Source organism: Acomys russatus, chromosome X (assembly GCF_903995435.1).
Source record: "Acomys russatus chromosome X, mAcoRus1.1, whole genome shotgun sequence".
NCBI classification, from domain to species: Eukaryota; Metazoa; Chordata; class Mammalia; order Rodentia; family Muridae; genus Acomys; species Acomys russatus.
The window spans coordinates 53,380,107-53,393,436 of record NC_067169.1 but is presented as its reverse complement, the minus strand read 5'-3'; the positions used below and the strand labels follow the sequence as shown (position 1 = coordinate 53,393,436).

At 38.8% G+C, this 13,330-nt stretch overlaps 1 protein-coding gene across 7 annotated transcripts in view; it reads left to right on the top strand.

Annotated features, from left to right (window-relative positions):
- The window catches only part of Phka1 (phosphorylase kinase regulatory subunit alpha 1), a 118,473-nt gene that overhangs the window by 37,686 nt on the left and 67,457 nt on the right, over window positions 1–13,330 (top strand). For all 7 annotated transcript variants that reach the window (XM_051142268.1, XM_051142267.1, XM_051142266.1 and 4 more), the window contains exons 11-14: window positions 4,209–4,304; window positions 5,012–5,119; window positions 9,261–9,339; window positions 11,264–11,398. In XM_051142268.1, the coding sequence (XP_050998225.1) occupies window positions 4,209–4,304; window positions 5,012–5,119; window positions 9,261–9,339; window positions 11,264–11,398 (418 nt within the window). The remainder of the gene's footprint in view (window positions 1–4,208; window positions 4,305–5,011; window positions 5,120–9,260; window positions 9,340–11,263; window positions 11,399–13,330) is intronic.

The window sequence follows — 13,330 nt, the reverse complement described above, 5'->3', positions numbered from 1 at the left end:
AAAATAAAATACAGTTCCACTATAATGAAACATCATCCCTTTTAAAAATTACCATATAGTACATATTCAAGAAATTTAAAAACTACCAAATGGGAAAATGGGGTGAGGAGCACAGCACTAAAAATGTTTCTATGGCTGAGTGTAGTGGTATACACCTTTAATCTCAGAAATGAGGAGAAAGAGGCCAGTAGGTTTCTCTAAGTTTGAGGATAGCCTTCTCTGTATAATGAGTTCTAGGCCAACCAAGACTAAATAGTAAGAGCCTGTCTCAATAAGTAAATAAATAAATATTTGTACAGAATAAAATGATAGGAACCTAGTTAAAGAAGATAAGTGGTGTAGCTTCTTACATGTTAAATGTTCAAATACACAAGTGCCATAATAGGTCTGATAGTTTTACCTTGAAAACAGCTTGAATTTTGCCTGTAGAAGTGTTGGACCTTCTTCCTACTAGTTCACCTGGTTGGCACATCTTCCAAATAGTCTGTATGTAAGTGGAAGAAAACAAAAGAGAAATAAAATAAAAGATAGAAATCAGGGGCTGGAGAGATGGCTCAGAGGTTAAGAGTACCACCTGCTCTTTCAAAGGTCCTGAGTTCAATTCCCAGCAACCACATGGTGGCTCACAACCATCTATAATGTAACCTGATGCCCTCTTCTGGCCTGCAGGTAAACAAGCAGACAACACTGTATACATAATAATAAAATAAATCATTTAAAAAAAAAAAGATAGAAATCAGAGAGAGAAAACACAAAATAGAGAGGTAAAGCATTAGAATGGGCTGCAAAGAAAGGGGCAGTTAAAGAGACAGAAAGGTACACAGCTTGCAACCAGGGAAGCTGTCAGGGGCTTGTAGCTTATTAGTGAGGATGTGTTTAAGAAAGATCATAACAGTGCAACAAGATGTGGACTGGTATGGGTCCTTGGCCTTCTTAGGGATGTGTGTGTGTAGTGTAGACAGCTTAGTTCAACAGACATGTTCTCAGGCAGAAATTGCACATAAGCAAACATGAAATTTATGTTATATTCTGTAGAGGGCAAAAAGGCCCTTGTGCACATAGATAAGCACTGGAGAAGCCGGAAAAAGTTAAACACATAGTTGATGTCTTCAATGGGAGAAGATACTTAGCTGTTCTCCTGGAATGCTGGGGAGGGAGAGTAGTTTACAACCTGGCAATCCTTTGCTACCTGTTGAGTCAGGCTCTGCCCATATCACACAGAAGACTATGTTTGTTTTTCCAAACCCATAAGACCTTGTGCCATTTGTACTTTACAACAGCCTAAGTGACTTCTATGTTGTCTTTGGAGCAGGGATTCTGTTTACCTCAGTCATCCTCCTTAGGTCTTACCTTGAGCACTGTTTCTGAAGTCAACAAGACCCTATCTTACAAACAAAGCCACATGTACTTTGTAAAGAACTTCAATGTAAACATGTCTTAAGCTTTGTTGTACTCAAGGGAATGAGTTCATCTTTACCCAAATTCTTTTTTACAAAATTGGGCTGTGCCTAAATATGGCTAAATTAAAATGATCTGGGTCAAAGTCTAGAAGTCCTGCCCCAGCACCAAACTCAAGCAGATCCAAGTTTCATTCTTACCTCACCCTGTCATTTTTGTTGCCTGCTGTAAAGCCTGCAAAGACCCTTCCACAATATTCAAATTTGTGGGCGAAGCTATGCTTTCTTCCTAAATTATAGTTTTATTGTGTTTCTTTTTACTTCTTATGAGCCCAGGGCCTTGTATATGTATATGCTAGGCCCACTGAGCTGCATCCTGACTCATCTCTTTTTTATAGTTTATGTATTGATATATTTCAGCAGATTGTTAAGTATATAACATAAACCTGGCCATAATAGCCACCAAATCTAGAGAGGAGAGATGACAAGGGTAATGGGAAGGTATGTATGGGCAAAGTACAATGATATACATGTATGAAAATATCATAATAAAATCCATTATTTTATATACTAATTGAATGAGGTGGATAGGAAGGGGAATCCCCTTTTCTGAGGAATATGGGAGGGGGAGTGAAAGGGAGGGTGGGACTGGGATATGAGGAGGGACAGGGCTATGACCAAGATATAAAGTGAATAATAAATAAAATAATTAAAAAGTAATTAATAAAAATGCAGTTTTAAAAGCCTAATTGATGAGCTGGAGAGATTTCTCAGTGGTTAAAACATTTGCAGAAGACCAAAGTTTAGATCCCAGCACCCACGTCAGATAGCTCACAACTATCTGTAAGTCCAGTTTCAGGGGATGCTAGGCACTCTTTTGGCCTCTGCAGGCACATACACACACATGTGCATGTGTGCACATACATGCAAACACACAGAGAGCTGAGTATACACATAAGTGAAAATAAGACCTAAATTAAATAAAAGCCAAGTTAAGGAATGGCAAGATGGCTCAGTGATTAAAAGCACAAATGATCTTCCACAAGCACTTATAGGAGTTACAACTCCAGCTTCAGAGGATCTGACACCTCTGGCCTCCAAGGGTACCAGCACACACATTCATATACTCACACACAGACACATATGCATACATAAATTTTTAAAAATAATTTTTGCCACACACAGTGGCACACACCTTTAATCCTAGCACATGGGAGGTAGAAGCAGATGGATCTCTCTGTAAGTTCCATCCTCTGTGTGGCCACCCTTGTTTATATAGTGAGTTCCATAACAGCTAGAGCTACACAATGAGATCCTTTTTTTAAAACAAAACAAAAGCAAGCAAAGAAACAACCCCCCAAAAATTATTTAAGATATATTTTTTAATTGGAATAGAATTGCATCACCTTTCCCCTTCATTTTCTCCCACCAGACCCTCCTAGCTTCCTTCCCTCAAGCCTCATCCACTTACTCTCAAGTTGATAGACTCTTTAAAAAAAATAAATGATTTTTAAAGAGTCAGGGAGCTGGAGAGATGGCTCAGAGGTTAAGAACACTGATTGAGTTCCCAGTACCGACATGGCAGCTCACAACTGTCTGTAACTCCAATTCCAGGGTTTCTGGCACCCTTACACAGACATATATGCAAGTAAAACACCAATGCACATAAGAAAAAAGAAGGTATCATTATAAATTTTAATTTTAAAAATTCTTCGTAAACTTAGTGCTTATTTAAAAACTGCAAGTTTGAACCTCTTTGAACGTAATCCCCATGTTAAAGGACTTCAATTAATTACACATACCTACTAGGAAGAAAATTAACATTAAATGCATTAAAATATACAAAAAGTTGTGTAATATTTGATCTATAACATTTAATAAGTACCTGCCTTAGTTAGGATTTCTACTGCTGTGACAAAACACCATGACCAAATGCAACTTGGTGAGGAAGGGGTCATTTGACTTACATATCCTGACTCACAGTCCATTGAGGGAAGCCAAGGCAGGAACTTAAACGCAGCAGGAACCTGGAGACAGGAGTTGATGCAGATGCCATAGAGAAGAACTGCCTGCTGGGCTTGTTTCTTGTGGCTTGCTCAGCCTGTTTTCTCATAGAACCAGTATAAGTAAGGGGCCTTGGAGTTGGAACAGAACACACCCAGATACCAAATTCTCGGGACAAAGGAGCAGTGTTTTTAAGGAGAAAAGGGGGGAGGGGAGATTGCATTAGGATGAGTTGGTACATCCTGGTTGGACATGTTAACCAGTCTAGCCAAATAATGATTTTTGATTGCTTGACCTTGATGTTTTGATAGTTGGACCTTGGTGATCAATCAGTCTCAGGAATGAGTCAGTGGTTAAGTAAAGGAATGGATGGTCGGGGGATAGCTTTAGGAATGTAATCTAACAGTTTAGCGAGGGAGAGGGAGAGGGGGAAGGAAGGACCTGCCAGTGCCATGTTGCAGTGCTTGAGCCTGTTAGAAAGACCTTTCTTTCCCCAGGACCACCAGCCCGGAGATGGCACCACTCACAATGGGCTAGGCCTTCCCCTATCAATCACTAATTTAAAAAATGCCCTACAGGCTTGTGTGCCACCTGGTCTTAGGGAGGCGGTTTTTTCTCCATTGATACTCCTTCCTGTCAGATGATTCTAGTTTGTGTCAAGATGACACAATACCACTCCCCATTTCCTTTTCTTTTTACTTGGTTAAATAAGCTCCTCTGTAATAGTGCTTTCTTTAGCTGCATGCTTCTGCTACGCTCCCACAAAAAGTCTAAATTTTTTGTTTCCTAATTTTCTTTTTTCTGCAGGTTCAGGAATATAGAGAGGCTCTTGATGCAGTCCTCATCAAGGGCAAAAATGGAGTCCCACTTCTCCCAGAGCTGTACAGTGTTCCTCCTGATAGGGTAAGTCAGATAGTGCTGGACCGTTACAAGAGAGGAGCCATATTTCTGTGGTAGTGACTTATTTGAGCCGAATAGTTTTTGTGACTTTGTATCTTATGACTTTAATATTGTAAAATTTTTGTTTTCAGATTAGGACAACAAAAATACAATTTTTCCTTTCAATATAAATTTCTAAAGCAGACTCAATTGTGGTGCTGCTGTACAAGGAGATATAAATGAAAACAAATATCAATTCTGAGGATGTAGAGATCAGGAGGTGGACCCAGAGTGGTTTCCTGTGTAGCTCTTAGGACTAGGTATCCTCTGAAGCCAATTATCTGAGGTTGCTAATGTAGATCAGACTTGGAAAAATGAAGCAGATGCTGTCTTTGTTAGCCATTGTGAAGGAGAGTTAGACATGGTAGAGACACAGTTTTACATTCTGTTATGGATTTGGAGAGTAGGTTCCTAGCAGCATCAGCAGTATCAGCTGAGAATTTATTATGATAGTTTCCATCCACCCCCACCACACTTAGTCAGTCTTCATTTTCATAAGATTCTTGGGTGATTTGTGCACACATTACATTACAGCTGGAGCACTGCCTTACTTAGCTTTTCAATCCATCACCTATAAACTATAAACCACAATCTGGACTTGTCTTTTCTCATCTAGTATCTTAAGCTTTCTATTAATGCCTCTCATTTGATTACCTTATCTCTTAATTTAGGTTGATGAAGAGTATCAAAATCCTCACACTGTGGATCGAGTCCCTATGGGAAAATTGCCTCACATGTGGGGTCAGTCTCTATACATTTTAGGAAGCTTGATGGCAGAGGTAAGGGAAAACTTCAAAGCTATCCCACTATCTATCCATCTATCTATCTATCTATCTATCTATCTATCTATCTATCTATCTCTGCCTTAGTCACCATAATAATCAATTCCTTTCATACTTTGACTTAATTATAGCTTTTCCTCCAGCTCTTCAGCATAGGGGTATGACCAGAACTTGGCAAAAATCTTTTGCTCCCTGGCAACCATGTCTATTGTGCTGCCCAGAGCTCCCTACCTTGGCATTGTACTTGGTACTATTCAGGAATCAAGTTGTGGATCTCTCCCTTTCAAAACTCCCCTCAGTGTCTTGTTTGGTAGCGGTTACTGGTGATGGATTAAATGCTACCCTTTCTAAGGGTTACCATAACCCTTAACCTATAACCCATAACATAAGGGTTCATTCCTTAATTAAGTGATCATTTGGGTACTTTCACTAGAGCTTGGCAATAACCATGTGCTGTTTGGTTAGTTAAGATTTTTTTTTTTTTTTTTTTTACTTGTTGGTAAAGCGCTATCTAAATGCTCTTTATATAAAATTCTGTTAAGATGGCTTTTAAGGAAGCACATTTCTTACCCAGTATCTTTGGGAGGGGCATTTTGGGCCTACATAGAAGGATATTTCTTCTAAGAAGGTTTCCAGCACTTTCTGAAAAACCTATTTTCAACACTAAGGTTATTTTTTCCTAAGGTTATTTTTTTAAAGACAAGGTCTTACTATGTATCGTTAGCTAGCCTCTAACTTACAGTGATCTTCCTGTGTCTGTTTCCTGAGTTTGGAGGTTACAAGGGTGTTCCATCACACCTAGCATGGTTGTTTTGATATGATAGACCCAGGTTTTTGGAGAATCTAGTTTGGAGCTTAGCTGGCATTTCTTTCTGTTTATGTGGCCATTTATTTTCTACAGCTATATTTTTGGTTTTGTTTCCTGTAGCTATGGCTGTTTGATAATCTTTAATTTAATGCTTGGCTCCAGAAATAATGGACATAATGCTTTAAAACAATGCTTGTCCAGCAACTTTCTCATCTAGCCATAAATTAAATGGGATGGGAAAAGGGAGGGCTCTGTAATATTAAGGAGAAAGATGGGTGAGTTTATATTATTTCACAATGTATGGAATCTATGTAAAAAGATTTCTGCTAGTCAAAAAGCACAGCAGACACACAGACAAAAAAGCAAACAATGCTTATTATCAATTTTAAATTTAATATATTTTGAGAAATCCATGTATGAGTGCTACATTTATATTCTTTTCACTTCTTGATCCCTTCTACACACAGACCCTACCAAGTCCATTTAGTGTTGCTCCTATGTGTATTTATTTAGGACTGACCCCTTGGGATTGGATAACCTGTCAGGGAGCTCATTCCTGGAAAAGAAGGACTCTTTCTATCTCAGAAGCTATTAATTGCCTATAGATCTTGGTCTAGTGTCTTCTAAGATTTTGCCCGTTCATGTTGGCATGTCTATTGGTGGTGTCATTGTGCATGTCTTGTTTAGGTGACCATGTTTTTACATTTCCATGGGTGCAGCTTCCTTGTCATATATAGAAAGTACAATACATTGCAGCAGATGTCCTGGTCCCTGGTTCTTAAAATGCTTCCACTTGCTCTTCCATTATATTCCCTGAGCCTTGGGCAAAGGAGTATTTTAGACGTGTTGATAAGGATCAGGTACCCCAAAGTCATTTGTAGCAGTTTTTTAAAATTTATTTTTACATATGCATTTTTATTATTACACCTATATAAAATAAACTATATACAGCAAAAGAACCACAGAACATTCAGGAATTACATTCCTGTTACATTCATAGTGTTTTGGCTATTTGTATTTGACAACCTTGAAGAAAGTGTCTTTCCTATCTTGATGAGTCTAAAATTCTGAATGTAAATCCATATCTATCATATTTCTTCTTTATCAACTTAAAGCATCTAAAAACATCTTAACTCATAAACAACTAAGCTCAATTGTAAAACTAAACTATCTGGTCTTCAACCCCATCAGAGACTTGAGAAGGAATAAAATTAATTACCTGAATAGACAGGAAGTACAGATTAGGAATTTAATAAGGAAAAGGAAAAAGAAAAAATGATAGAGACAGTTTGCTGCCATATCTCTCTACAATGTTGGAGTGTCATCTTCAGCCTTCTGGCCCAGTATATCTGACAGACATATTTATGAGGCAGGAGCTATTGAGGACTTTCTTACCCTGTCTTGGTAGAGTTTGGCAGTCAATTCTGCCTGCATCCAAGCTTGCCAAATTTTGGGCAGAATTCTGTCAGTGGTCAAAATGAAGACATTTTGCCCACTGGCCAGTTTGCCATATTTGAAGCCCTCTCCATGAGGAGGTTTTAAAGTCTTACTGATTTGGAGTATTTAAGCCTCAACCTCCCTTCCAACCTCCCTTCCAACCTCCCAACCCTACAAGTAGGAGAGAGAAGGTTAGTAGGGAGAGGGGGGGCCTTACTTTTCCTGGCTGTTTAGGGTCAATTGGGCTCCTTTGGGCTATACCCGTCTCTATCAACATCAGATGCAGCCAGCAATCTCCTCCAAGCTGCTGTATCCCAAAGTGTCTCTCTTTTTCTGTCTCCTCCAAACCACCACACTGTCCATCTCTGGTCTCTTCAAGCACATGCACACCACATGCCAACATCACACACCACACCACGCTCTCTCTGTCTCTAATTTATATCCCCAGAGCCCTAGACCACACCCCTCTCTGTGCTGCACTAGGACTGCTGTTACCAGCTGGAAAAAGCCATGTCCCTCATGAGACAATTAACAAGTGTGGACAAGCTAAAGCCAAAACTAAAATTCCACACTTGGGATTAGAACAAAAACATATTTACATAATATAACTGAGTTTACAAAGAAACCAAAATTTTCAGTACACTCATTTGTTCTCTACATTTTAACCACTTGTGGTTTTCTGTGATGGTCTCTGCTGCAAAAAGAAGCTTTTTGATGAAGGGTAAGAGCTACATGTACCTGTGTGCATAAGGGTGGTATTTAGAACTCAGTTAGGAATTATAGTGGTTTAGGAAACTGATAGTAGCAAGTTCTCCTCTGAGTTTCATGACCCCCAACCTCCAAGTGTAGTTGGCTAGGTTTCCAGTATCAGGCATCAGTTCCCTCCTATTGACTCCAATTAGACAACTTTTGCTTGCCTCTGTGCCATAAATGCCACTGTTGGACCCTTGGGGATATCTTGCCATAGTGGTCATAGTTGTGGTTCACAGGCCTCATAGGTGACCAGGACTATTGATTGCTTTTGTCCCTTGGCAGCTTGTATAGCACTTTTGGTCATTTAGAGATCTAACCATCATACAGGAAGCTTTCCGGTCAGTTCCAGCTCAATTCCTTCAAGTTCTGTTTCTGAGTGTATGGTGTCTTCAGCTATTGGGACTTCCTTCAGGTTCTGTGAGGCAACCAAGAGACATGGAAATAGCCTACATTTATACTGTGTGGATCTCTCTCTCTCTCTCTCTCTCTCTCTCTCTCTCTCTCTCTCTCTCTCTCACACACACACACACACACACACACACACACATACACACACACATTATATGTATGCTTAAATAAACAAAAAATGTTTCCCTGTGGCTTTTCCAAACATCCTTAGGATTATTTGTCCCATTGCCATCCCTCTCCTTTTCCAGTTTAATCTCCTCACTCCATTTTTCTATTTTCCTTTTTTAAGGTATTAGTGTTTTTTTTTTCATTTGTCCATGTGTCACAATATGTATATTCAGAAAGGATAGCTGAGTAACCAGAAACTTTCTGTTTATTTATAATTAATTTAGATATGAATTCTAGGACTTCAAGCATTTTTATATAGGTCAAGTGTTTGTTTCCTTTCTGTCATTTCCCCCTAAAATACTAGCTTTAGTTTATTTTTTTGTTTTATGTGTGTCGGTGCTTTGTGTACCATGTACCATGTATATGCAGTGCCTGTGGAGAGAGAAGAGGCATCAGATTATCTGAAAAGGGAGTTAAACAGCTGTGAGCCACCATGTGGGTGTTGGGAATGGAACCCAGGTCTTCTGGAAGAGCAGTCAGTGCTCTTAACTGCTGAGCTGTCTTTCTAGTATCCTAGCTTTATTTTTTGAGGTTTATTAATTTTGTTTTGTGGGTTTTCTTCAGGGATTTTTAGCTCCTGGAGAAATTGATCCCCTGAACCGTAGGTTTTCTACTGTGCCAAAGCCAGATGTGGTGGTTCAAGGTATGTATTACTCCTAGCAACGGAAATGTTATCTTAAAAGTCTGATTAGGGAACAACATTTGGGGGCTTTGTGTTAGGCTTCAAAAAGTCTATAATATATTTGGCTTAGTTTGGTTTCAAAATTACTGTTAATAATAAAACAAATCAATGAAAGATGACTGTAGAGGATTATAAATTACTATTTGATACACCTTATTTTTGGGAACTCTTTTCTTTAAAATTTTGTGACATTTTATTCCACTGGTTACTGTTACTTTCTTTTAAACCACGCTTTCTATGCTTTTCCTGCTAGCATAGCCTTCTTTTCATAACCTTCTATGCATTAACGTCCTCCCTGCATTAGGCTTTTAGGCCTGCACCCCTCATAGTACATTAGCTTCTGACCATTATCTCACTAGAGAATATGTCTAAAAAATGTCCCCTAAGAATCGACATAAATGTGAGAGTATCTACGTTATGCAAAACACTGAGCTGAGTTCTCTAAACATCATGAATGCAAGTCTTGGCTGTATGTGGGAGTACATGTGCTTCATCCAGCAGTGGGGAGCCAGAGTCAGGCACAGCACTGATTTCAATGCTAGCTTGTTCTGTATCAGACTGGCCAAGGATATATGCTGAGACTGTCTTAGTTAGGGTTTCTGTTGCTCTGAAGAGATGCCATGACCATGGCAACTCTTATAAAGGAAAACGTTTAATGGGGCTTGGCTTACACTGCAGAGGTTTAGTCCATTCTCATAACGGGAAGCATGTCATCATGCAGGCAAACAGGATGCTGGAGAAGTAGGTGAGAGTTCTACATCTGGATCAGCAGGCAGCAGGAAAAGAGTGAGCCACTAGGACTAGCTTGAGCTTCGAAACTTCAAAGCCCACCTCCAGTGACACACTGCCTCCAACATAGCCATACATACTCCAACAAGGCCACACCTCATAATCATTTAAAATACTGCCATGCCCTATGAGCCTATGGGGACTATTTTCATTCAAATTATCACAGAGACCTTGTCTCAAAAAAAGTCCTAGTCTGACTATCTATGAACTACGTCTATATGTCAAACACAAGCCTGGCCTCTTTCCTATCCTTTTACTTCTCTCCGAAAATGTTGATATTGTTACTTTCCTTGTTTCTTTTGATATTACCATTATCCTGGTTTTTTTGAGAGTAGACATCTTGGTGTGAATTTACATTCTCCAATATCACTCTTCAATATAGTGTTAAGTCATGCTGTAAAGCTTCTTTAAGATACTCCTAGTTGCCAGGCACAGTGGCGAACACCTTTAATCCCAGCATTTGGGAGGCAGGGGCAGGCAGATCTCTGTGAGTTCAAGGCCAGCCTGGTCTACAGAGAGAGTTCCAGGACAGCCAAGACTACACAGAGAAACCCTGTGTCAAACAAACAAACAAAGATATTCCTCGTCATTTGGATTTCAAGTTGATTCTCTATGGAAAATCAGCCTATTTTCTAAAGCTTCTTAGACTTGACACTCTATTTGATCATAAAGGTGGTCTTTGCTTTCCATTGTTGCTAGCAAATGTTTTATAGAGACTCATACTCATCTAGAATTATCCCTGATTCATCAGAATTCCTCAATAATACCTTCTCTTTTCCCTTCCAAAAGAAATTATGCACTTTATAATATCTTTAGGGGTCTGGAGAGATGGCTCAGCTCAGGATTTAAGAGCACTTGTTCTTGCAGGGGACCCAGGTTCACTTCCCAGAACCCACACAGTGGCTTACAACTATGTATAACTCCAATTTCAGGGGATCCGATACCTTCTTCAGATCTTCATGGGCACCAGGCATGGATGTGGTACATGGACATACATGCAAGCAAAACACTCATACACATAAATAAATCTATAAGATTTTTTTAAAAGTTTCTATTGGACTAAAACCTAAAATCTCATCTTCTTTCTTTTCTATAGTCTCCATTCTGGCGGAAACAGAAGAAATCAAAGCCATTTTGAAGGACAAAGGAATTGATGTACAGACCATTGCTGAGGTATACCCCATCAGAGTACAGCCAGCTCGTATTCTCAGCCACATTTATTCCAGTCTAGGTAAGGAGAATGGCTAGCCTGCTAGAATCAAATAATTACGGCTGGTTTCTTTCCATTTTACGCTTCTTTAACTTGTATTGCTTTATTACGTTGAATCTGACAAGGAATTTAGACTCTGGAATGCAGGTTTCTGAACCAATCTGTTACGAGCAGGCTTGATAATTTTAGATGTATTTTATGCATACTTTGGTCTGTAGGACATGCTTGTTTTCAGACATTATATCCTTGTTCTAAATGAATATTTAACTAGTATGTTCTCTCCTTTCTTGGAATTTATATGTTTTGAATACATGCTAACTTTGTGTACAGTAGTGATCAAGGAACTTGTTTTAGATATTTATACTTTGTCATGTAATAAACTAATTATTAACATAAATTCCTTAATCAAATATCTTTTTCTTAATAGTTCTTTTTATTCCCTTATTAAATTTAATGATTGAATTGTTACACTGTTAATTAACAAAAGATATGGGGTCTGGGAGTCTGTAGCTCAGTGGCACAACATTTGCCTAACATAAACAAACTCTGAGTTCCAACCTTATTACCCAAAAAAAAAAAGAAAAGAAAAGAAAAGAAAGAAAAGAATATACAAAATTTTTAAACTACCTTTTCAAGACACTCCTTCCCCCAGATATTCAGATTCTGATCTCTAGTACCTATGAACATTACCATATATGACAAATAATTTTTCAGGTATGGTTAAATTAAAGGACTTGACATGAGAATATTACCCTAAATTATTGGGGAGGACTCCAAATACAATCAGATCAGGCTATAGAAGTAGTTATGATTTAACAGAAATAAAGGACTGGTTTTACTAGTCAGGGTTCTCTAGAGTAATATAACTTATAGAGTGAATATATATGGGATAGAAATATATATGAGATATACATGTATGTATATATGTATATGTTTGTATGCATATATATGATTTATTATAATGACTTACAGTCTGTGGTCCAGCTAATCCAACAATAGCTGCCTATAAACATAAAGTCAATAATCTAGTATCTGTTTAGTTCACAAGGCTGGGTGTCTCAGCTGGTCTTCAGTATACACCGGAATCCCAAAGAATTAGGTTCTACTGCCAGTGAAGGAATGCACTTGCTAGTGAGGGCAAGAGCAAGCAGGTGAAGAGAACAAGCTTCCTTCTTTTATATAGGTTTCCAGCAAAACCTGTAGCCCATGTTGGAGGTGGGTCTTCCCACTTCAAAAGATGTGCATTAAAGGTGTGTCTTCCCAGTTTAAAGATCTGGACTGGAAGTCAATCTTCCTGCGTCAAATGATTAAGCAAAAATCCCTCTCAGATGTGTCTAGCCATTTGGGGGATTTAGGTAATTCCAGATGTAGTCAAGTTGACAACAAAGAATAGCCATCACAGGTCCACCCAAATCATATCTCCTTATGTCGTGCTTAATTTTGAAATGAAACAATAGCCAGGCCATAATTATGCATAACATGATACAGCTATTGTACGATCACAAACTCTTTGTGTATTTAAGCAGGTCATAATAAAATGCCTAATATGATATAACTATCCCCCATACAACTGCAAATGCACTGTAAATTTAGAATAGGTGGCAACGTCACTTGAGGGACATCCTTTTAGTATCTCAAACTTAAGTATGATAACCATTGATATTCTTTAAATCGAGGAAAGAGCTGGGTGGCGGTGCTGCATGCCTTTAATCCCAGCACTCGGGAGGCAGCGGCAGCCTGGTCTACAGAATAAGTTCCAGGATAGCCAGAGCAACACATAAAAATGCTGTCAAAATACGAGAGAGAGAGAGAGAGAGAGAGAGAGAGAGAGAGAGAGAGAGAGAGAGAGAGAGAGAGAGAGAGAGAAGAAAACACAAATGCTGTACAAATGCATCCTTAACAAAATATGGGAGAAATACTCATGTCAATTATAATCCTCATTTCTGCAACTGG